Source organism: Lissotriton helveticus, chromosome 5_1 (genome assembly GCF_964261635.1).
Source record: "Lissotriton helveticus chromosome 5_1, aLisHel1.1, whole genome shotgun sequence".
NCBI classification, from domain to species: Eukaryota; Metazoa; Chordata; class Amphibia; order Caudata; family Salamandridae; genus Lissotriton; species Lissotriton helveticus.
The window spans coordinates 710,447,564-710,473,134 of NC_136065.1; the positions used below are offsets into that span (position 1 = coordinate 710,447,564).

The following is a 25,571-nucleotide window of genomic DNA, read 5'->3' on the forward strand; positions in this document are numbered from 1 at the left end:
GCTTAATCTGTGATTTAGTACTGCTGAATTTATCCACAGCCTTTGACACAATAATTTATAACTTCTTACTACAGCATGTCCATGTTGTGGGTATATACTGTATCCCTTATGTATGGTTGCAATCATGTTTAAAAGGCAGGTCTCAAAAGTCCACCTTGCCTCCTATCATACTGAAGAGGTCCATGTGAAGTGTGGAGTGCCTCAGGACGTGCAGTATCTCCACACTACTATAAAATCTATAAGACACCTATGATCATAGAATCGACTGAAAAAGTTATACTAATTATTCACATATTTTGATCTGCCTGATTGGATTGGAAACTATCACCTAAAACTTAATAGAGACAAGAACGAAATAATATTCTTAAATAAAAACTCTGACCTCTGGACCCAACACTACAGGTCTGCAGAAATAAGGCAATGTAGAAAGCCTAAGAAGTCTGCTGAAAGCTTTTGTGTATTGAATTTTCAACAGCTCTCAATGGGACCAAACATAATTGTGGTGGTACCAAAATGTGTCTACCTACTACAGACTTCTAGGAAACTACTTTCCTTACTTTTCTACCGAAGCAATGAAAACCATTATTGCAATTATGTTATGATTGACCACTGCTTTAATAATGCCAATACCATCTACTTGGAACTCCCTGAATTTGATCTTAATAAACTGAAGTTACTACAGAATGTAGAAGATAGTTTGATTATTAGCGGCCATGCCAACTCATACAACTCCCTCCTGAAAAGGCTGCACTGGCTACCTATTAGGCAAAGGATAGAATTTAAAGCATGTTGTTTGATCTTCAAGGCTTTGTACAGTAAATGTGCTAGCAATGCCCAAATAGTAAAATTAGAGGAAGGGAGGGCAACGCTTTTCAGGGCTAGCCCCGAAGGAGTGAAACGCCCTATTGGCACATTTTTATTTTGAACCGGACCTTTATTCCGTTAGGAGATCGTTAAAAACATAGCTATTTAAACAAGCCTTCAGATGATGAGTGAGCATGGTCTTCTGGTTCGTATTCTGCCCTTAATTTGTAATTTTCCCCTTCTGCTCTGCAGTCTGATTAACATTGTTTATCACTTGCCTAGCAATGAAACCTTTGGTGTACATGCCCTATATAAATAAATGTACCACAAAAGGCCATGTGACCTTTGGTAAACGTGTGCTCTGTAAATAAATGTAACATAGCATAAGTAAAAAAGTAATCTTTATTGTCCAATTAATAAATCATATTGCAAGGAATATATACAAATATTAAATTTCTTTAAAAAAGGTTGGATATAAGGTAATTGGAGTAGCTGTCGTAAATTTGCTGAATCAGAAAATTTTGAACAAATGAGTTACTAATATTGAGGTCATTAAAGGATACCATGCCCTGCTGATGCTTTGATGTCACATAAGCACACCACATATGTAACATTTAGTTTGTGTCATAGTTTTAACATTTCGTTTCATTTCATTATTAAACGTAGCTTCTCTATATGCTGAAAAACCTTCAGTGCAGACACACATTACTTCCATTCCCTGCAGTTTTTAAAGAGCCATCGTGCACTTAGTTAAAGCCAAGCTACATTTGTTAGAGTCATATTTCATAAGAAATAACATTTCGAACTTGGTCTGTAAAGTGCCTCCATGCCTTTTCTGAGAGCTGAACTAACTCTATTATATTAATGTAAAATAAGACATATAAAACAGTTATTCTGGATCTATAGGGTTATTCCATGCATTCTTCACCAAAGATAGAATCTATTTCTCAATAACACATTGCTTGGGGCATGGGATATGGGGACCTTAGAGGCTGTCAAATAAGTGCTACTAGAACAATAGTGTCAATGTGCTTTCTTTCCAGCCGTTATATTAAAAAAATAAGATTGTAATTATCTTTTGAGAGTCAGGTGGGTCAGATAATTCAAATAGTTAACAGTGACAGTCCTTGCTAGTTACAACAGGCGATGGGTAGGTAAAATATATCTATACCTGACACCCATTGCAACCCTTTGCATTAATAAAAATACAGATAAATCAACCTGATTGCTGGTCATAACCACTTTCGATTCCTATCATGAAGACGAAAAGTCATCCTGGATTAATTGTTTTCAGCTATAAGGATGAACTTTACAAACTTGGTTTTTAGACGAGTAGAATTCCCAGAAAAGCAAAACATGATTGCTTGGCCACACTTTCTCACCCCAATTTCCTTAAAGGTGGGTTTTAACTATGCTTGCCTGTCCTGTCGCAGTCGGGGGCAAGTACATAGGAAGTGAAATAGCGTTTCATTAATAAGCCTACATAGTCTAAAATTGTGTGCTAACCAATTTTGTACCCATTTTGGGGTTCCGTCCTTTGTAGGATAATGGCCAAATCTTAGTGTGAGAAATCTATACCTTAAAAATGAAGCGTAACCATCCGTCACACAGGAAAGAGCTACCTAGCCAGATCCTAGGAATGGTCTGTTATGATCATTTGTCCTCAAATCATTGTCACTGCTGAGGCATTCTGTGATTTCACACATCACATTCACATCTGCTTCATGGCACCACATCTGACACTACATTTTGCTGACTTTCTCTCATACCCTCTAAGATTCTTGTATGGCTGTTGGTGGTTTGAGTGCTTTACAAAAATATAAATAAATAGTATTTTAAACTTAACAGAGACTATAGCAATATATTCGCCCAGTGCCGCCTAAGTCAATCACCTTTGGCCCTTGTCATTCTAGGACGGTTCAGGGTAGGTAGTCTTCTGTTAGGAATTGTTAGTTAGTGTCGAAGCTTTTCATATGCAGAGGTTTGATAGACACAAATCCTGATTACACCACTACCAACCAAGATACATCAATGATAATTTTCTGGCATGAAAGAAATATGTCTGTTCGTATTTCAGTAAATAAAACACAAACAGCCATGAGGTTCAGCACTATATGCTAAATACATTAATTCCAACGTGGAATATTTACACTTATATGTTTTCTGATCCTCTGGCCAAAGGTCTCCCAAAGGTAAACATGAAATCTGGTGTGAATATTAGTTTCAAAAACATATAAGCCCGTTCTCACTGTTGTGCTCCACGTATATGTCAAACGTTATGGTTGTAATCTCCTTAAGATCATACTGAGGGCATATACTGTAGAGATGCTGTAAACCTGTATGTACAATTTAGAACACCTTGATTAAAAGAAATTGCATTTAACCCAAGAAAGGCAAAGGCGACTCAGCCACACATCAATAAAGAGAGGCTCTAATTTGTAAAGTGAGAAAAGTAAACTTCGAGCTTACACAGGTGCAAAAAAGTACCTCTAGGTGATCTGTATGCTTTTTGGAAAGATATTTGTTCATGGGTAGGCGTGTAGTAATGATATGTTTTTTTCTTTTTTTAATGCATATGCAGGAACAATTCTGAAATGATGATTGTACTGATTGTAGTTACTGAATTTATTTGTACTTTACACGGTTTTTGAGAAAGTCCACAATCTATTAACGCTTAGGATCCTTTGTAGGAATCCCTCTCTTCCACATCTGTCATGTTAGAACCTTCCTCAGTTTTAGACAAAGCAAAATAAATAAAACTTGTAACTAATAGTTTATTACCCAATATATTTCTTGCAGAAGAGTCTCTTAGAAGAGCTACCAACATTGCATGATAGTCAATAATGAAATTACACTACCTAGAAACTGAGAGAAGCCTTGTATTGTGGGTCACTGTGTGTGAGCAGACGTTTCGGCAATTTTAATTGTAGAACCTTTTTTAAATATAACGAAATGATATATATGAGGAAGGCCTTGGTTTAAATAAAATAATTGATCTCCTACATAGGACCTCATTCTCAGAAGCCTATTTCTTAGTGTGGGATTACATCTGGTAAATACTGACACTACAGGGGGTAGTAATTATCAGTTCTGGTATTCTCTCAATTCCAAATTGTCATGTTCAGAATGAGGAATAACAGGCAGAATTGGAGTTTTGCTTACTGATATACCAATTTTTACCATGCACATTTCACCATACTTTTTCTGTGAAATGAGAGCAGGGAAAAGTATCTCAGTCAGTCAGTCAAAGAAACTTTATTCGGTTAATTAAAACCATAAAAGCAAAACATCGTACATGATACCAAGTTAAAATACAGTTAAACATGTAAAAAAAAGATTGCAACACCTTCGTAAAAACACAGTAAAGGTATGTTGTTAAAAATTTACCAAGTTTAAAAAGGGAAAATAGGTGTAGTAAGTGTCCATTCAGCAAATATCAGTTTAGGTGATTCATAGTGGCTGCAGATCTTAATTTATTTTGTCTGGCAGCTGCTGCCAGAAAACAGGCAACCCCATATGTGACCTGAACCGAGATCAGCATCTGTAAATATAGTAGAGCTGGCCGAACCTGGACAAAGTTCAGATCTTTCAGGATAGGGACCAGGAATTTTTTTCGAGCCACCCGGTAGTGTTCGCAGAACATAACTAAGTGAAGGGTGTCCTGTATAGAAAAACAATCACAGGAACAGGGGGGTAAGTTTTCTGGTGAACCCCACTTTGACTGTGAGCCAAGCACAAGGTGTATTAGGTTGAACCTGAACCTTATAAGTAAAAAGCGATGATAGGGCTTGGTGACATATTTCAGATAAGGTTCCATGGCTGTAGTTGAAGAAAGTTGGAAGAGTGAACGTACCATCGGTTTCCCAAGTTCAACCATTTCCCTTTCACCCTCCAACAAATTTTGGAAATGCAGTTTGACCCATTTTATGTCCTCTTTTTTTAATTTATGTGGCAGAGAGTACATTTCTGGACGTCCTAGCCTCACGCATGCCGCTCTAACATACGCCAGCCACGGGATATTATCGGCTTTGTCCAGAGACATACAGTCTTTCAGAATACGATGGTTTAGGCTGATTTCCTCATTTGTCCAGGTTTTAACCCAGCATAACACTGGGGACATTTTTAGGAGGTCAGTGACATGTCCCAGACCTATTTCATTGTGGATTGTATGTATAGGGGATGATTTTGGGAGAGATAGCAAGGCTCGTATGAAGTTGTTTTCTGCGATTTGAATGCCTGGGCTTGGAACATAGCCCCATATGGCGGCTCCATAGGAAGCAATTGCCAGACATTTAGCTTTGTAGATACGCGTCATGGCTTCCATGGGTCTTGAGCCCAATCTTTTGGCGAAATGCAGAAGGGCTGTGGTGGATCTGGTAACTCCGTTCTGTTTTAACCTCATTTGTGCGCCCCACGTTCCTTTCTCGTCAAAAGTGACGCCCAAGTAGCAAAAGAAAGGTACCCTGGAGATTGATGAGCTGTTACAGCTAAAGGACCTGATCTTCGTGTGTTTCTTTTGCAAACCAGTAACCATGACGTGAGATTTGGCAGTGTTGATCTTAAGATCCAGTGCTTCCATAAAGAGGCCAAAATGATCTAGTAGTTTTTGGAGACCTATGCCAGTCCGGGCTAAGAGGACAGCGTCGTCCGCGTAGAGGAGGACCGGGATAGGTACCCCCCCCCATACGTGGAATATCCAGGGTGACTGAATTCAATGATTTCCCCAGGGAGTTGATGTACAGTGTGAAAAGGAGAGGTGCCAGGATACAACCTTGTCTAACACCTCTCCCGGACTTAAACTTCGCTGTGCACCTCCCATCCCTGTTCACCCTAACAGAAGCAAACAAATTTAAATGAAGATCGTGTAAAAAATTGACCAGAGTTGTGTCCAAGCCCATATTACGCAAAATAATCCACAATTTCGAACGGTTGACCAAATCAAAGGCGGATGATAGATCCATGAAACCTAAATAAAGAAGCCCCCCCTTCACCACAGTGTATTTACTAATAATAAGGTGAAGGTTAAGACACTGGTCCATAGTCCCTCTATGTGCCCTGAAGCCATATTGTAGGTCCGACAGGATCCCGCTCTCCTCAAGCCAATCCCCAAGCCTTTGTAAGATGACTCTGCCCAAGATCTTAACGGCAGAGTCCAGCAAGGAGATTGGCCTGTAGCAGGCCGGATCCCCCCTGTTCCCCTTCTTGAATATAGGCACGATGATGGAGGTGAACCAAGAGGAAGGGAAGCCACCTGTGGGTATAGCGTTAAAAACGTTCGTTAATATTTTAGACCAAAATTGGGGGTATTGGATGTAGAGATCTGCAGGGACCCCGTCAGGGCCCGGGGCTTTGTGTTTACTTGTGTCTTTAACCACTTGGATGCTAAGGGGTGTGCTTGTAGGTCCATGTAATTTCCATTGAAATCAATGGAAACTCCATGACGAGTTACCCTTGTCATTAGCACTGAAGGGGTTAATCGCCCTTTCGACCTCCAAGGTACTAAATTCCATTACCAAGTTGGGAGAGTCATGGGCGCTATCAGGTGAACCGGATGCTGTGGATTTATAAATATTTTCGAAGTGGCCTAACCATCTGCCATCTTCTATCACACAATCCAGATCAGTTTTTCCATCTTCGGAAAAAAAAGGCTGGTTAACAGTGGCCCAGAACTTTTTGCTATCTCGCAAAACATCCAAAGATAGTAGGTTTTCCCACGCTTCCTCCTTAATATAAGATTTACGATTGAGGACTGCTTTTTTATAATCCTTCCTTAGATTAGCCACTAAAAGCCTATCCCTAGGTTTTTGTTTAAGGGCTTTCAGCAAGGCGGTGTGTTTCTGCGAGCATTCTTTATTAAACCATTTATAAGTTTTCTTGTTCCTTTGCCCAGCAGACCTTAACTCCAAGTTCTTGGAGATCCTTGCACAAATCTCCTCATAGGCAGCCACGACCTCAGATCCCCGGGCAGTTGGATCCAGACACACTGCCATATTGGCTTCGGACTCTTGGGCGAGTAACTGGAAGAATTGTTCGGGAACTACTTGCTCCCATTTTAGTCGCCTTCCCTGGTCTTTAGTCTTCAAGTCCTTTGGGGCTACCACGTCTATCGATGTACGGGACCGAAAGCAATCAAGATCCAGCAACAAGAGAACAGGATTGTGATCACTGAAACTAGCGGTGACCACCATGTTCTCGCGTGCCTTTGCCAAAACCCCAGAAGATACAAAAATAAAATCTATGATGGTGTTGGCATCTTTGCCCACAAACGTTGGGGCTCTGGGATCATTCTTACTTTTATCAAGTTCAAATAAGTTTAAATTCGCTAAGAGAGACTCGAGACAGTCACCCTCTGTTGTGTGCGCGAAATGGGGAATGGCTTCTGTTGGTAGGCCCCCATATCTATCATTAAGACAATCTCCCTCGCAGGGGTGTATGTTAAAATCGCCCAGGATTATCATCTCTGGGGCAGGGGTGCAATCATATCTATAGGCTGACAAAAAATTTAATAACAAAGTCAGATGTTCATTCACACAGGAGGACTCCTTTGAGTTATAAAAATTAACCAATAAAAAGGTTTGGGAATCAGGTAGGGTCCACTCCACGACTAGTATGTTTGCGGATGCGGTATCAATTTGTCTGAATGCTCCTACCAGATCCAAGGAACACAGTGTTAATAGACCGCCTTTTGCTCTTCCTCTTGCACCAGAAACTGCGGGAATGAAAAAACTGCAAAAGCCATCCAATGCAAAGTTTGTTGTGGTATCCCATGTTTCTTGAAATCCCATGATGTCATATTGTTTTACAAACCCTTGCCATATAGGGTCTAGAGCCTTTGAACTTAAACCTGCCACATTCCAGGTGAGAATTTTACAAGGCGCCATAGGATCAGTGGGGGGAATAGGTATACTCTGGCTCTCAAGCTCCGCCGGACTCTTATCAAGGGTAAAAGGAAGATTACCTATGGGCGGATCTATTGTTGTCACTACCTTACAGGGGGAAGTTAAGATGGTCTGAGGTCCCCTTCCCTTTGGGGAGCCCTGTATATGTCAGTCAACCCAGTCTGTGTTTGAGAGACATTCAAAGCGATTCGCCATGGGGAGAAACAAGGGATTAACAGGACCATTTAGCTGTTGGGGGTAATGATAGGGTTGAATGAAATGTGGGCCAAAGAAAGGTCCACCTTGCGGTGGTCTGCTTTCTCTGTTCCTGACCAAATTCCATCCCCCGTCCCAACCCTCCTCTCGACCAGGAGTTTGTAACTCCCAGGGGAAGTTGGATTTCTGTCTAGGTTTACGGCCATTAGGTCCCTTAAACCAGCTCCATCGATTGTCAACTTGAGTTTGTGGGAGATAAAAATAAGAAAGTGGTCTAGCAGTCACCGTGCTCGCCTGATATCTCGGAGCCCTACTACTACAAATAAAGTCTACGACCTCGGTGTTCTCGAAGGTAACCACTACACAATCCCCTGGGAGATTTTTCCTATTATCTCCTACCCATGGAGCTCTCTCTATCATCAGGATGTTACAAGGAATGTTTGGCGGAAGGGGATAGTTATTGGCTAACCAATGGCATACTTTATTTTTTAAAGACTGATACGACTCGTGTTCTGTTGCAGGGATTTCAGTGACCCCAGTGAGAATCACCACATAGGGAGAAGCATCAGGAGGAAGGTGAATATTGTTCCGAGCCCTACATTTCACTTTATCAGGTGCATCATGGTTAACTGGCTGGGATAGGCCATCCCTAGGTGCAACCTGGAGAGTTAGGTTATTATTGGAGGGTATTTGGACGGGAACAGTTTTCTTAGTTTGCTTAGTTCTCTCTGTTACAGGAGGCTTAATATTAGGGACAGTCTGATTTGAAGAATTACAGCGATTCTTCGTCACTTTGTTGGTTTCCAAAGTTTTATTAACGGTCGCCTGGGGTTTAGATGATTTAGTCTGATTAGTGGCCTGGGCAGTTTTGTGATTTAAAGTAAAACTGGGTGCACTTATGTCCTTGTGTATATTTTTTAGGACAGTTTCCAGGCAACGTAATCTAGCCTCTATAGGTTCTAACATTATTTTAAGCATGTTAAAGATCGCGGAGTTACTAATGATTGCGCCAACCTCCTCCTGTGGAGGCACTGTGGGTGGATTTCCAACATCAACACTAAGCTGTAAAATTTCCTCCAGACTTTGGTCAATGAAGGTGTCATCAAGAAGATTCAAGGGTAGACTGATTTTGTTTGGAAGTGACCCTCCTGAAAGGCGGGATAAAGCATCTGGGAGCTTATCTCCGATAGGGAGGTTAGGGGGAGTCTGGCCCTTCTTTCGTTTGGAAGTAATTTGTTTATAGCCCTTATGATTTTGCTTAGGGACAGCCCCTTCGATCCTGCCCCTCTCATTAATAGCGGCAGTAGTATCACTAGTATTTAACACCAGAGGTTGTGTTCCGCTCTCTATTAGGAGGTTTAGATTGGGTGAAGCCTCCAGGTCCAGGACAGTATTTGTGGCATCCATGTCCCCGTTTTCCCCATGTACTAGGGCCTGAATTTGTGGCCGAGAGTCAGTGCTGGGTGTCTGAGCCTGTGCTATCAGGCCCAGTGATGAGCGCTTGGCCATGGCCAGGTCTTGTGAAACTCTCCTGTCCATGAGTTTGATTCCCTCGTCAATTAATACATGCGTACGGGTAATAAAGTCGTCCAAGGTCCCGGTCAGTTTTTTGGCGCCGGCAACAGCCACAGCCATGCTTCTAGTTTTACGAGTGGACATGACCCGTATACCCAGGGAATCTAGGCAGAGATGGAAAAGTAGTACTCGACCAGAGTCTGTGGCCCAGCCTGGCCTCTGAGGGCCACAGAGGGCCCGCCCTTTGCCCGGGCTTAGCCCCGGGCACTCCCGCGCAGCGGTGTTCGTCGCTTTTTATAGGCGTCAATGGAGATGATGGTATTGCAGGGCGGGGCGGTCAGGGAGAGCGGGCCAGGTGACTTGGCCTCTGGGTTGCCGGGACTCCTGGGAGAGTGAGTCCCGGTCCCACGCTCGCAGCCCTGTCGCTCGCGCACTCACCCTGCAGGGGCCAAGCTTTGGATGGGCAGAGGACAGCGAAGCGGGACCCGCGAAGCGGGTTCCGCGAGGTGCTGGTTGACAATCCTTGCCTTAAGCAGCAGCAGCCGTTCCCTCCTTCTGGTAGTGCGGTGAAAGTCTGTAATCTATTGTTCGCATTTTCTGCACAATGTGTAATCCTGAATCAGGTGCACACTATGCCACCTCAGTTTGGACCCAGCTGTATGCAAAGCAGTCTTGATTATGTTCCAATGGGAACAGTCCAGACAGAACTGTCAAGCCAGGTCAACCCTGGTTCGGGACATGAGCAACCCAAGACTGGTTTTGCCCTTAATAGGGATCCTCTGCCAGGTATAGTTTGGCTGTCTGCACAATTTGCAGCCCTAAATCAGGATTACAACAGTAGTCAGAATGAGACTCTTTATCAGGCCTGACAAATCTAATAACTTTTCCTTTGGGTTAGCCCCCAATGTTCCTTTGGTTCATACCCATTCAACCATGCTTTGAGACAATGTCAATCACATCTCTTCAATCCAGTGGAGTTCATTGCCAACTTATAGGCTGAATTATTTCACTGTCTACGGAGTGCTTCCATTGCAATGCATGATTTGCATTATTTTCAGCATCTGGTAGAACTATTTTCTTTTTACATTACTTTTTCCTGATCTGAAAAATATAGAAGTGCCATTTTCGAACACCTGTGGGGATTACTCCGATTTATTATACACATAATTTCTATTGTTTTAATGATTTGCAAGTATCCATCAGAAGTTGCTTTCTGAAAAAGGTCATTAACACCAAATGCTTTTTTTGTGTTTTGCAGAAGACGAAGATGATCCTTGCCATCACGTCTCAAATTTCCCACTTCATTTGCTGAAAAACTGTAGTAAAAGCAACCAAGATGTAAGAACTGTAACAAGATGGATAACGCAAAACATGATGACATTTTATAGACATCAGTGTTTACAGAAGGCAGAACTACATGTAAGACATGGCATTCAGTCAACACATGCATGTGACAGAAGTCTCCACTCTAGACAAGAGCAGTTACATTTTTGGACACTTGTGGGAATATTTATGAATGTGTATATGGAGAATAATGTACAACTGAAGAGTGAATTTAAACAAATTAGTTTTACGAAGCAAACATTCAAACAAACCACAGATTCATACGAGGATGTTCTCTTGCACACTTTCCAAATGTTATCTACGTCTCTCTATAAAAAGATTCAGACTCAATCACAAACCTCTATGTATTCGAATAAAAACATTCTTAAGAAACTGCAGGTATGGCTTGATACAGAATACGGAAGCACTTCATACACAAGCAAGAAAAATGACCAAATGAAGTTGATGACAAGACATCTCAGGAGACTGCCTTGGGACATTAGGCATCTGGTGGTTGTCATTATTTCAGAAAAAGTAAGTATGACAAACAAAAAGCCTATATTGAAAACAAATGTAAAGCCAATCAAAAGTATGGAATTGTTTTCTTGACTTTTGACTGATTCCTCCTATTTTTTTCACAATTTCTTACAGGATACGGTACACAAAGGCAAGTTCAGTTGTAAATCTAAAATACCTACCAAATGTAATTTTTTTTACACATGCTTGTAATCCACAAATAGTTTTATGAGTGCGGACAACTCCACCACAATTGCGAAGAAATTTGTTCTCATGAATCCCACTCAAGGGGTGGGAAATGCACATTCCAATGTGTGGTTTGCCTCGAAACTTTGGTTATGCCCACAAACATGTACATTTGTGGGCATTCCCAAACTCCAATCTTACCCTTTTCCACCATGGAATTGTATGAGTTTTGCTCTAGTCACACCCCTTCCAGGATGGGAAAAAGAGCGAATCACCACCACATCTTGTAGGATAGCAGAGGAAGGACTTTCTCTGTGGGAAGCACTTTTTCCAAGTGCACTATTGGGAATAGTGGTAAATACCAAATAGTATAAAATCTATATCCAAACATATATGTTAATCTACAGGTGTAGCATTACAATTTGTTCATGACTGAGGCCGCCATCTTTTATATGCACTGTAAAGGTTTTTTAAATCTTTTCTACCTAGACATAGATTATTTTATAACTAGAGCCATCTCTCAAAAGTATGTGGTGGTGTGGCAGTTAAGAAACCGCAAAAAATTGTGGGGATATGTGTGATGAGAAACTCTGAACAGTGTGCAAATCAGCTAATCAAGAAATGTGAGATAATCCAGAAGAAGTTGTAGGAAAAAAGAGAGCAGCATTTTAATTGGTGTGCATACCAAAGTGACACAAAGTCTGAGTCTGGATGATGTGCTGATTTTGTTTTAGGCCACTGCGTAATTTGTGTGATGCCTTTACCCTTGAGCGCTCTCAAAATTTTAGGAAAATATTGTTGAACCACACCAGGCCTGTTGCACGTGTTGATCTGGTATGTTTCGTGACTTTGCTAGGCAAGGGGGTTCCCTCACCTTTGAACGTTACTTGAGGTACTGTAGCAATCTGGATCGAGCAGAAAACGTTTCTCAGCTAGAAATGTTCTTCCATAATTACTCTCCCGCTCACAAACAAAAACTATTCAAAGTATTTGAAAATGTAAACATTTTTGAGATTTTACCTAGAACAAAAGGAGGTAATTTCAACTTATCATATCATATATAACTTTATTCAGTCATTTGTAAAAAGCCATCAAAGTATGCAATATATAAAACATAAATGTATTTACAATTAAAATAGTATTAAACCATTGCGAACACAAGTACAAATGACATCCCAAATCAGTTTAAGAATATGGATACATAAATACAATCAATCTAGTCATACTTAAAAGAGGGAGCAGTACAACCACCAAACAAATGGGATGCAGCTGTGTTTACCAAGCTAGAGATTTCAAATACTTATACAGCATAGAGGGTAAGAGGAGTTCAAATGGTAACACAACTATGATAAAACATTTTTGCGGGTTAACCGGAAGGCGAACAAAAAACGGCTGAGAGCAAAGACTATTGGCCCAGAAGTATCTGTTTTTAAGATTCTGAACGCGATTTGGTACTGCCTGACACCCAAGTTGAGGCATATTGGTCTAATCCATCTCCTACGTAACTGCCAATACTTGGGACAGATGAACAAGATATGTTCTTCGGTTTCGTCAACTTCACAGCATGCCGGACTGGTGTCTAAAACTAGGCCACTTGCCTCTTTCCCTGGAAATTTCAGTAACAAGTTACCATACCAAAACCTAATATACAAACTTTTAGAAGGGGGGGGCGAAAACAGGTCAAGAAACGGTTCAAATAGTTAGCACGATTGTATTATTAAAAAATGAGATGGTTGGTGGCCGCTTGTTTAATTATTACTGTAGTGCTCCCCCACTACCTTCCAAAACATAGCTTTAAGGGACAACATGTCATGTCTAGTGGCCCTTTCTGTGTAAATAAACCCATCAGGTTCAGTAATTTGCACCATTTAGCGATATGTTTGAACCAAGGAAGTTGTTTTGCCCCATTTAGCGCCAGGACCTCCCTTAAGGAGTTACGCTATTCAGTTAATTGGGGAGTAGTCCATAGACGCAACCAGTAGGTTAGGGGTCTCAGGGCAGCCAAATCACTGATTCTTTTTAACCCAAGATCACAAAAAAGTGGGGTGATTGATGTTGTAACAGGTAGCGAGATCAGAGCCCTTGCAAAGTTATTCTCGCAAATCATTAATTGATTTACAGGAGTAAATCCTCAGATCTCTGCTCCACACAAAGCTCTACTTTCGGCTTTTGCCCAGTAAATTCCGAGTGCCTGAGAGAGGATCTGGTATAGGATTGTTGAAAAAAATCTTAATACTGATTTGGATCTTTGGCAAAGTGTAAGGAAGCTCTTCCTCAGTTGGTATTCCCAACTAAGTGTCTCATTCAAGCCTATGCCCAAGTTATCAAAGTTTTTTACTCGTTGAAATGGTTCGAGTAAGATCTTAACCTCTCGTGTACCACCCCGTACTTTACCGAACACCATAAATGTTGTTTTCAAGGTGTTCAGCTCCAATTTCCTCTCCTTACAAAAACTCAGGAATTTATCCAATAAAACTTGTTAAACCCGTAGGGGTTGTGGATATTAATAAAGAATCATCGGCAAAGAGCGAGATGGGGATTTTTGCATCGTTCATCGAAGGGGCATAATTTTTGCAACCCATTAGGCAACTCACCACATCATTAATAAACAGGGAGAACAATGTGGGGGCGAGAACACACCCTTGGCACACCCCACGTTGAATCAGAATCCTTTCTGTCAGTTCCCCATTTTTCCCCACCTGTCCTGGACATAATGATCCTCATGTAATCTGGCAATCACAGTCACCAGGTCTGCTAGGGCGCCTTGGTCAAGCACGGTCTTCCACAGCAAACTGACGCGGTACCAAATCAAATGCAGCTCGCAGATCCACGAAAGCCACATAAAGCTGCTGTTTCCTCAGTAGTACGTATTTCCATGCTAGCAGGGAGAATCGGAAAGCTTGGTCGCACCTGCTAATTTTAGCACAAAAGCCCGCCTGGGCTGGAAACCATACCATATTGTCATCCATCCATTCTTGGAGTTTGTCTAAAACTTTCAACTTAATATTCAGGTATAACATTTCATAGAATGGGCTGGTTTTAAAAGTGCATCAATTATGTTTTAAAGTTAACATATACGTAAATGACTCCCTGTTTAAAGTCTGCTTGACAGTGCAGCTGTCATCAGGCCTTGTGTGCTAACATCAATTAAATTAAAGGTGGTTTGCTATTACCCTGTGTGAAAACCTGCAGAAAATGATTTTGCTACATGGGATCTCACAGATTACTGTAGTATGCAGGGGCTTTGGTGTTGGTTACCCCTGTAAAAAACTGTGGATATCAAGAATTGCTCAGTGAGAATCCTTGTTGGGCCCTCTAAGGAGAAGTAGTAGTTGCTTAGCCAACTGTAATTTTATATACAGGTGTAATCTGATGATTGCTCTAAGGGAAAGCTGGCAGTCAAAAGAGTAGGCCTGCGCTGGTTATTGTGACAAGCTATAGGCCTTATTGGAGCACTAGGAACAGTCATGTTAGATGCTTATCTGATCTGAACTGACTATTATGAAACATTATGACAGTTAGACAGCAGGCCTAGAAAATGTATTGTGAAAGCATTTGTGAAAGTCAGTAGGGCTTCAACAGTGGATTGTTATCACATTGAATGGCAGGCTATAGACAGGTATTTTGTAACATGTAATCTTGCAGATTGCATTGTAGGCAAATGTTTCAGTGTTGGTCACCTACTCTGACAAACCCTGGGAGTAAAAGATTTTCATTGTAATGATTCTTATTAGACTCTTTGGAAAAAGGCTGTATATTGTTGTGCCTACAGTAATTGTGTCTATACTTTTTATTTTATAACTGTATGCATGAGGGTTGCAGTTTACACCCTTCAGTAGGCGTTTGTTTTTATAGTGTTAACCAATGATAAAGGCCACAGGTATTGATGATTTAATAGGGAAAGTCATGCAAGATTCCTTGACTATGATCTATGCCTAATGAAATGTTATGACAAAGTGAGTAGGCCGTATTGTGAAAAGTATGTGTTAAAAGCAAGAGGCTTAAAAAGTCAATTGTTATTACACTGTGCTAAAGCATGTACAAAAGTACTTTATTACACAGATTCTCATAGATTACTGTAATAGGCAAGAGTTTTGGTGTTGGTGATCAACTGGAAGAAAACATGGGGACAGGAGATTTTCACTATGGTAATCCTGATTAGGAGGGATTTATTATTCCACTGCTAACTGTAATTTTGTGTTTATTTGTAATTGTATGACTGAAAGCTTGATGATTACCTTGTGGGAAAGCGTAAACTCAATAAAGTAGGCCTGAGTTGGCATGGTAACAGCCACTGATTACACCTATAGGTCTTATTGGTTCCCTAGGAAAGTGTCTTTCAAATGATCTGTTTATTATGAAAAGTTGTTATAAAGGCAGTATGCCTGATTAATTTAATTAGGTACACATATGTTGAAGCCAATAGGAGTTCTGGGTGGATTGTTTTTGCTTTGTGTGAAATACTGAAGTGAGGTATTTTGTTAAATGAGCCCTCACAGATTACCTTTGTAGGGAAGGATTGTTGTGTATGTTACACCCTTTGACAACCCTGGGAGAAGAAGATTTGCACAGTATTAATTCTTGATAGACTCTTGTCGGAAGATCTGAAAGATGTAGCTGTCTGCCAGGATATTGTAACAAAAAAAGAACTAAATAATATACATATATGTGGCTTCAGGTGATTAGGAACTCTTGGCGCTCACATGTGTGTCTCGCAGAATTTCATTATTAATGTAAATAAGTAGTGCGGTGCTCAAAGGGAAGGAGTTCACCCCACACCCTCAGTACACCCTAAGTCTTATGATACAAAAAGTTCTTAAGGAGATGTCTGAAAATTAATTCACACATTTTGTGACACCACTGAATTATTATATTTGCAAAATAATATTCATAGAGCTCCATGAAATTTGAATGTGCATAAGGACTTGTTGCTAATATGGGCCACATGCAAATATGTTTTCAGGTGAGGGGTCTCTTATAGTCAGGGCTACTAAAAATGTTTTTGCACAATTACAGATTTTCCACATAATCCATCATCTGTTGCATAATTTGCAGAATTTAGCAAAAAAAGATGTTGTTTCTAGCTCAAACGGTTCAAAAGTTACTAATAACACAGTAACGCATGTTGCAGCACATTGTAAGGCTCTTTGCAAAGCTTGGTTGAGCACCTTTCTGTTGCTTTGTGCTATATATGGGTATTAAACTGGTACTACTAAAGTGTAACCAGTACCCAGACATTGTTAACAAGTGTAAAGTAATGAAGTAATACTATTAGAAACAATGTTGCATCATGCCGCATAATTTGCCTTCTCTTTTTTTTGTAACTTTTTTATTGAGCAGACCATAAGGGCAATACATAATTTGTGAAACCAATGAACATCAGAAATTAAAGCCAACATATTAGAGTCAAAAAATTCTTGTTCATTTTTCAAATGGATCCAATACGGTTTAAAATACGAAACCAAAACACCGAATAATTACCAAGGCAGCAGAAGTCTGGCTAGGTCTTATAATATTTACAAAACTTAATCTTACTGCTTAGTTTTCTAAAGTGCTAGAGTGCTGTATACTAAAGTTACATAAGGTAAATTTGCTGACATTATTCAAAGGCCCTAATGTTTACCTCTAATCATTATAGAGACAGACTTAATTAAACTCACAATCTCTTATACTCTTGATTATAGAGTACTATTAAAAAGAGATAGCCAGATATAAAACCCAATCAAAGTAATAAAAACATTGTATCTATTAAAGGAACTGTAATATTAAAGTACCGTTGTGCCTTTCCCTGAGTATATGCCAGAATAAAATGCAATGTGCTAAAGTGCTCCACAACAATTCAATTCATATGTCTCCAAAAATGTATATTTCTACCATTGTTTCACAATTTTCAAAAAGCTTCCAAACTGTTTTAAATGTTCTTGTTGCACCAACCCTCTTGGCATAAGCTTCTTCAAACCTCAAGGTTTGTATCATTTTATTTAGTCATTTAGAATAGGAAGGTACATCTTCAGACCTCCAATTTTGAAGAATTAGAGAGCGGGCAACTAAAGAGCATATTGCTGTGTAGGTCTCTTTGGCCTTAGTCAAGTCAAACCTGCTCTAGAAATGCCAAAGGGAGCTACCTCTGCCTGTGGGTCAAGCCCCTTCTTTGGTGCCTGGCTTATTACAGAGAAGATCTTGGCCCATAATAGTTTAAGCTTTGGGCACGTAAAAAATGTGTGGAGCCAATCTCCTGCGCCTTCAGCCTGGCATTGGAAACATCTGTTTTCCACTTTCGAATAGCGTTTACTAAGAGTTTTATGGGTGTAGTATACCAACCACCGAGATAAAAAAAGCCATCCTTTTAAAGTTAGCTGCTCTTAGTGCCTTGCTTCCTAGCTGGGCTATGGACTGCCATTCCTGGCAAGAGAAGGAACAATTAGTTTCCCAGGTTACTTTTTCCAAGAATTCTTCTATAAGTATTGGATCATTATACTTACTCAACTGAGAATACCAATTTCCAACTCCCTTTAATTTGGCTCTATATAGAGCATTAATCTGCTTTGTTGGAGCACCGCTTGACACTAGATTGTATCTACTTATACAATTTACGAACTGCAGATACTCCAAAAACCCAGGCTTATTTTGGATTCCATATCTATTTTGGACATCTTGCCAGGAGATTACTTTCTCATTAATTAAGAAGTGACCCAATTCATCAAGACCACATTCCTTCCATCTTTTAAGCCGACTTGAGTGTACTTGAAGACTGAGAATTTTACATTCCTGTAGCTTCAACTAGTTCAAACCTGTAGAGCCGGCTTGTTTAAAAAAGGATTGTAATCTGGGAGAGAAGTCTCATAACGTATTGTATCGGGTCTTTTTCAGTAATTTGGATGTTTTCAAAAATATCGGGATTTGCGAGCCTGACTCCTGAACCATTCTGTCAATTTTTTTTAATCTAATAAGTCATTTGATTCCATTAAGCATGCTGTGAGATCCAAGATTGCTGTCTCATAATAAGTTCATATTTTTGGTAGTGCTAGCCCACCCTGATTAGTTTCCAGCTGCAGTAAAGCTAGCTTAACCCTGGAAGCCTACCTACACCAATTCCCTGAACATTGACTCCATCTCTTTAAAATAGTTGCAATTGATCTTCAAGGGTACATTTATAAAAAGGAATATTAATAGGGGAAGAATAAACATTTTTATGAGCGCTACATGGCATATTAGAGTTAGAGATAAAAGAGACCACTTGTCGAGCAGGACTTTATTTATTCCGCATTGCAGAATAATTGAAACTGAAAAATTGTTCATAGTGATTAGAAACATATATGCACAGATATATTATTGGATCTGCTTTCAACACCTGGGATTTTAGATTCAATGTTGAAAATCTCAGTTTTATATTTATTTATGTTTTATCCCCCTATTAATTTGAATTGGCTAAATTCTTTTAAAACCTGATCCAGATTCAGCTCATCGGGGCTCAAATATAGAATCCACGAAAAGTTTTAGTTTTGCCATCCCTTTTATGGGAGCTTTAATTTCCGGATTTCCACGAATTCAAATGGCCAGGGGCTCGATGAAGAAGGTGAACAAAATGGGGGACATCGGGCAACCTTGTCTGGTCCCACGATTTATATTAACTGTCCCTATTAAATTGGCATTTATCACCACCCGGGCCTGGGCACCCTGATAGATGTTCCTCAACATATTTGTGACTTGGGCAGGAATGAACAAAGCAAAACCAAAGGGGATGATGGACGGAGTGTTGAACATTGCAAGCACTCAACCCCAGTCAACTGATCTGGGTTTAATCAATCATCATTCTTTAGCTCACTCTGCCAAGCCAGTTCAGACAAGGCCATATGCAAATCAGTCTGACACTGTGCTACATAGGAACAGTCCTGCCTGCACAGCCAGTCTTCCCTGGACCGGAAACAAGCATCCTGGGACCGGTTTCTGGCTAATCAGCCGTCATCAGCCAGTCTAGCTTGAATCCAGTGGCAAATCCAGTGGCAAAGTGAGCAAGGGACCCATGTGTGGGCATACCCTGCCAACTTAGGGCGAACAAAGCAAAACAAAACCAAAGGGAATGATGAAACGGAGTGTTGAACATTGCAATTGCAAGCACTCACCCCAGCCAACTGATCTGGGTTTAATCCATCATAATTCTTTAGCTCACTCCGCTACCCCAGTTCAGACATGGCCATATGCAAATCAGTCTGACCCTGCGCCTCTTTGGAACAGTCTATCCCGAACTACCAAGCCATGTCTTCCCTGGACTGGAAACAAGCATCCTGGGACCGTGATAAATCTAACACATCACTTTTGTCTCCTTGAAAGAAGCCACGCAACAGTTGAAATCTCCGACCTCACATCAAAGTCACATTGCTGAAGCGTTTCATGTGCTTCTCGCACTTCTTCACAGGCAGAGTTGTTGCAGCAAACACAACAATGATGGACAGAATGTGGATCAATGTCACACATTCACCCCAGTCCAAAGATCTGGGCCCAAATCCATCGTTTTTCCACTCCACACCACCCTGGGTTAGACAATGGCGATATGCAAATCAGCGCTGACCCTGTGCCCCATGGGAACAGTCCAGTCCGAACTACAAAAGCCATGTCCTTCCCAGAACGGAAACAAGCATCCGAGGACCGGCCCGGTTTCGAGGTAACACCTCTCTTCAGCCCGGCTAGCTTGATTCCAGTGGTGTGGAGTGCCTGGGACTCACGTCTGAGCATCCCCAGTACACTTAGAGCGGTAACTGCAAACACAACAATGATGGACAGAATGTGGATCAATGTCACACATTCACCCCAGTCCAAAGATCTGGGCCCAAATCCATTGTTTTTCCACTCCACACCACCCTGGGTTAGACAATGGCGATATGCAAATCAGCGCTGACCCTGTGCCCCATGGGAACAGTCCAGTCCGAACTACAAAAGCCATGTCCTTCCCAGAACGGAAACAAGCATCCGAGGACCGGCCCGGTTTCGAGGTAACACCTCTCTTCAGCCCGGCTAGCTTGATTCCAGTGGTGTGGAGTGCCTGGGACTCACGTCTGAGCATCCCCAGTACACTTAGAGCGGTAACTGCAAACACAACAATGATGGACAGAATGTGGATCAATGTCACACATTCACCCCAGTCCAAAGATCTGGGCCCAAATCCATCGCTTTTCCACTCCACACCACCCTGGGTTAGACAACGGCGATATGCAAATCAGCGCTGACCCTGTGCCCCATGGGAACAGTCCAGTCCGAACTACAAAAGCCATGTCCTTCCCAGAACGGAAACAAGCATCCGAGGACCGGCCCGGTTTCGAGGTAACACCTCTCTTCAGCCCGGCTAGCTTGATTCCAGTGGTGTGGAGTGCCTGGGACTCACGTCTGAGCATCCCCAGTACACTTAGAGCGGTAACTGCAAACACAACAATGATGGACAGAATGTGGATCAATGTCACACATTCACCCCAGTCCAAAGATCTGGGCCCAATTCCATCGTTTTTCCACTCCACACCACCCTGGGTTAGACAATGGCGATATGCAAATCAGCGCTGACCCTGTGCCCCATGGGAACAGTCCAGTCCGAACTACAAAAGCCATGTCCTTCCCAGAACGGAAACAAGCATCCGAGGACCGGCCCGGTTTCGAGGTAACACCTCTCTTCAGCCCGGCTAGCTTGATTCCAGTGGTGTGGAGTGCCTGGGACTCACGTCTGAGCATCCCCAGTACACTTAGAGCGGTAACTGCAAACACAACAATGATGGACAGAATGTGGATCAATGTCACACATTCACCCCAGTCCAAAGATCTGGGCCCAGATCCATCGTTTTTCCACTCCACACCACCCTGGGTTAGACAATGGCGATATGCAAATCAGCGCTGACCCTGTGCCCCATGGGAACAGTCCAGTCCGAACTACAAAAGCCATGTCCTTCCCAGAACGGAAACAAGCATCCGAGGACCGGCCCGGTTTCGAGGTAACACCTCTCTTCAGCCCGGCAAGCTTGATTCCAGTGGTGTGGAGTGCCTGGGACTCACGTCTGAGCATCCCCAGTACACTTAGAGCGGTAACTGCAAACACAACAATGATGGACAGAATGTGGATCAATGTCACACATTCACCCCAGTCCAAAGATCTGGGCCCAAATCCATCGCTTTTCCACTCCACACCACCCTGGGTTAGACAACGGCGATATGCAAATCAGCGCTGACCCTGTGCCCCATGGGAACAGTCCAGTCCGAACTACAAAAGCCATGTCCTTCCCAGAACGGAAACAAGCATCCAAAGACCGGCCCGGTTTCGAGGTAACACCTCTCTTCAGCCCGGCTAGCTTGATTCCAGTGGTGTGGAGTGCCTGGGACTCACGTCTGAGCATCCCCAGTACACTTAGAGCGGTAACTGCAAACACAACAATGATGGACAGAATGTGGATCAATGTCACACATTCACCCCAGTCCAAAGATCTGGGCCCAATTCCATCGTTTTTCCACTCCACACCACCCTGGGTTAGACAATGGCGATATGCAAATCAGCGCTGACCCTGTGCCCCATGGGAACAGTCCAGTCCGAACCACAAAAGCCATGTCCTTCCCAGAACGGAAACAAGCATCCGAGGACCGGCCCGGTTTCGAGGTAACACCTCTCTTCAGCCCGGCTAGCTTGATTCCAGTGGTGTGGAGTGCCTGGGACTCACGTCTGAGCATCCCCAGTACACTTAGAGCGGTAACTGCAAACACAACAATGATGGACAGAATGTGGATCAATGTCACACATTCACCCCAGTCCAAAGATCTGGGCCCAGATCCATCGTTTTTCCACTCCACACCACCCTGGGTTAGACAATGGCGATATGCAAATCAGCGCTGACCCTGTGCCCCATGGGAACAGTCCAGTCCGAACTACAAAAGCCATGTCCTTCCCAGAACGGAAACAAGCATCCGAGGACCGGCCCGGTTTCGAGGTAACACCTCTCTTCAGCCCGGCTAGCTTGATTCCAGTGGTGTGGAGTGCCTGGGACTCACGTCTGAGCATCCCCAGTAAACTTAGAGCGGTAACTGCAAACACAACAATGATGGACAGAATGTGGATCAATGTCACACATTCACCCCAGTCCAAAGATCTGGGCCCAAATCCATCGTTTTTCCACTCCACACCACCCTGGGTTAGACAATGGCGATATGCAAATCAGCGCTGACCCTGTGCCCCATGGGAACAGTCCAGTCCGAACTACAAAAGCCATGTCCTTCCCAGAACGGAAACAAGCATCCGAGGACCGGCCCGGTTTCGAGGTAACACCTCTCTTCAGCCCGGCTAGCTTGATTCCAGTGGTGTGGAGTGCCTGGGACTCACGTCTGAGCATCCCCAGTACACTTAGAGCGGTAACTGCAAACACAACAATGATGGACAGAATGTGGATCAATGTCACACATTCACCCCAGTCCAAAGATCTGGGCCCTGCCAACTTAGGGCGAACAAAGCAAAACAAAACCAAAGGGGATGATGAAACGGAGTGTTGAACATTGCAATTGCAAGCACTCACCCCAGCCAACTGATCTGGGTTTAATCCATCATAATTCTTTAGCTCACTCCGCTACCCCAGTTCAGACATGGCCATATGCAAATCAGTCTGACCCTGCGCCTCTTTGGAACAGTCTATCCCGAACTACCAAGCCATGTCTTCCCTGGACTGGAAACAAGCATCCTGGGACCGTGATAAATCTAACACATCACTTTTGTCCCCTTGAAAGAAGCCACGCAACAGTTGAAATCTCCCACCTCATATCAAAGTCACATTGCTGAAGCGTTTCATGTGCTTCTCGCACTTCTTCACAGGCAGAGTTGTTGCAGCAACGCCAAACAGATCACCAGCATCTGAAATATCTTGTGACGCTCGCCCCAGTTGGCGGGGACAGTCGAGCTGCCTGCTAGTCTCTGTGGTGCCGGGCAAGTATTATTCATGTGAATTGTCTGCACGCTGCCACATGTTCAAAATTAAAATCCAGGTGGATCAGTGAACTGCTGTGTTTAGCTTCAGTATTGCAACCATATGCCTGCCATGTTTAGACTGCAGCATGTTTTCTTTTTTCTACTCGCATTCTTTAAATTTATTTTGCATATGTGCTTGAGTTTGTGTGTATCTTACTCTGACTGCGTCAGAGGATGAATGCAAGAATGAGCCAGTGCATGAATTAATGGTTGCATGAGTACAAAGATAAACGACAGAGTGCATGTCTTATTGAGTGTCTAAATCTATCATTGACACACATGGCAGTTTCATTCAAAAGACTGCTCTATGGCATTGCAAATGCTTTTTCTGGCAGGATGGGAAATAAAGTAAATGTATTTCCATTAACTCCTTGTATTCCTATAAAGAGGTTCTTGTTTGTATCTTCTTAGTCTCTTACGGAAAATTCTCCCGCTAGGTTCCACCTCAGAAACAAGAAAGGCTGTGTTCCGTTCACTGATTACTTCGCGTCGACTATGGGAACTCACTTTTTGTGGGGGCCCTGGAGTATATATTGCACTGGCTTCAATTGGTGCAGAACTCTGCCACCAAGTTGATTCTTAACCTTTCAACCCATACTTCCATTTCACCTCCTCTTAAACCACTACATTGTCTTTACAATCAAAAAATGTTCCATCTTTAAAGCCCTTTGCCTTATGCATAGAACCATATATAACCAGAGTCCTTCGCATCTTTGAGAGCTTTATTTCTGGAATCACAGCATGCTGCCTATATATTACTCACATGCGCTGTACCCCGGTCCCTTTGTTTACTGAAATGCTCTTTAATTGGAGGAACATGGCATAGGCCAAGACCGCTAACTGCTTCACTGAAGTAGTTGAACCTTCAGGTTTTTTGTATGGGAGCTTCTATGTAGTTTGATTTTGTCACATGGTTTTATATTAGCAAATATATATATATTCACTGAAAAAACCATAGGTTTCACACTCGTTATAGTTAGGAATTAGCATTTAAAAAACCTTTGAAATTCACTGAAAAAACCATAGGTTTCACACCAGTTATAGTTAGCTGAACATTTTACTCATACAAAACCATTGAAATTCCCACGTTATAGTTAGTTGGACTCACTATAACTCGCACGCCCGCAATCCACTGCTGATGATGTCACATATTACATCATTCATGACATGGTCAGTGACATCACTGATGACATCACTGATGACATCATCCAGTGACTGTGTGTTTTTGTAAAGTTTAAATATATTTTACATATTGAAGAATCAGTGACTGACTGTATGAGTGAGTGATTAAATGTGTCTTACTGAATGCATGGGTTAGTGACTAAACTGTCTGAATGTGTGCATCAGTATGTCTGTTGTTGTGTAAGCTGCTGCATGTGTTGATCAGTAGCTATATGAGTGGCTATATGAGTTATTGATTGGTTGCCCAAGTATTTGAATGTGAGGCTGCGTGTGTGTGTGGGTGGCTAGGAGGTGTGTGACTCTGTGCATACATGTGTGAGCAGTTAATTCACTTGGTGTATGAGTTCAAGAGTGCATGTGAAAGCAACTGTATACGCGGTTGACTGTGTGCCTGGGTGTGTTGGTGAATGAATGGATATCTTAGGGGTATATATCCAAGTAAGTATATTTGTAAAACACAGTGCATGTGGGAGTTGGCATATATCAATGACTATACATGAGAGCCTGTGATTGCGTTCGTGATTGTATGGATCAATGTGTACTTGTATCAGTGATTGTAAAAGAGACTAAGTATGTGTTAGTATATGTATGAATAAGTAAGGTTATGTGTGTATAACTGTATACATGAGGAAATGGGAGTATGATTGATTCTTTGCATGACTGACTAGGTTTGTGAGTAACTCTATGGATGATTGGCACTGTGTGAGTGTCTGTATAGGTGTATGAGTGCATATGATAGTGCTGTATTGCTGAGTGGCTGTATGTATGAGTGATTGTATGGGTGAATGAGTGGATGTGTGTGTAGACTTAGGAATCAGTGAGTGTGTATGTAGTAACTGGTATTGGTGCGTCAATGGTTTCAGGAATGGTAGTCTGTATTCAACCCTGGATGTATCAAAAGTTAGATTAGAGTGTGATAAGGTGCATTATATTATCACAAGGATGATGTCATCAGTGATGTCATTTGA

The 25,571-nt window shown here is 42.0% G+C and overlaps 1 protein-coding gene across 2 annotated transcripts in view; it reads left to right on the forward strand.

Moving 5' to 3' along the window:
* LOC144754857 (uncharacterized) overlaps nt 1-25,571 on the forward strand; it is a 1,464,081-nt gene that overhangs the window by 378,151 nt on the left and 1,060,359 nt on the right. For both annotated transcript variants that reach the window (XM_078643119.1, XM_078643120.1), the window contains exon 7: nt 10,672-11,270. In XM_078643119.1, the coding sequence (XP_078499245.1) occupies nt 10,672-11,270 (599 nt within the window). The remainder of the gene's footprint in view (nt 1-10,671; nt 11,271-25,571) is intronic.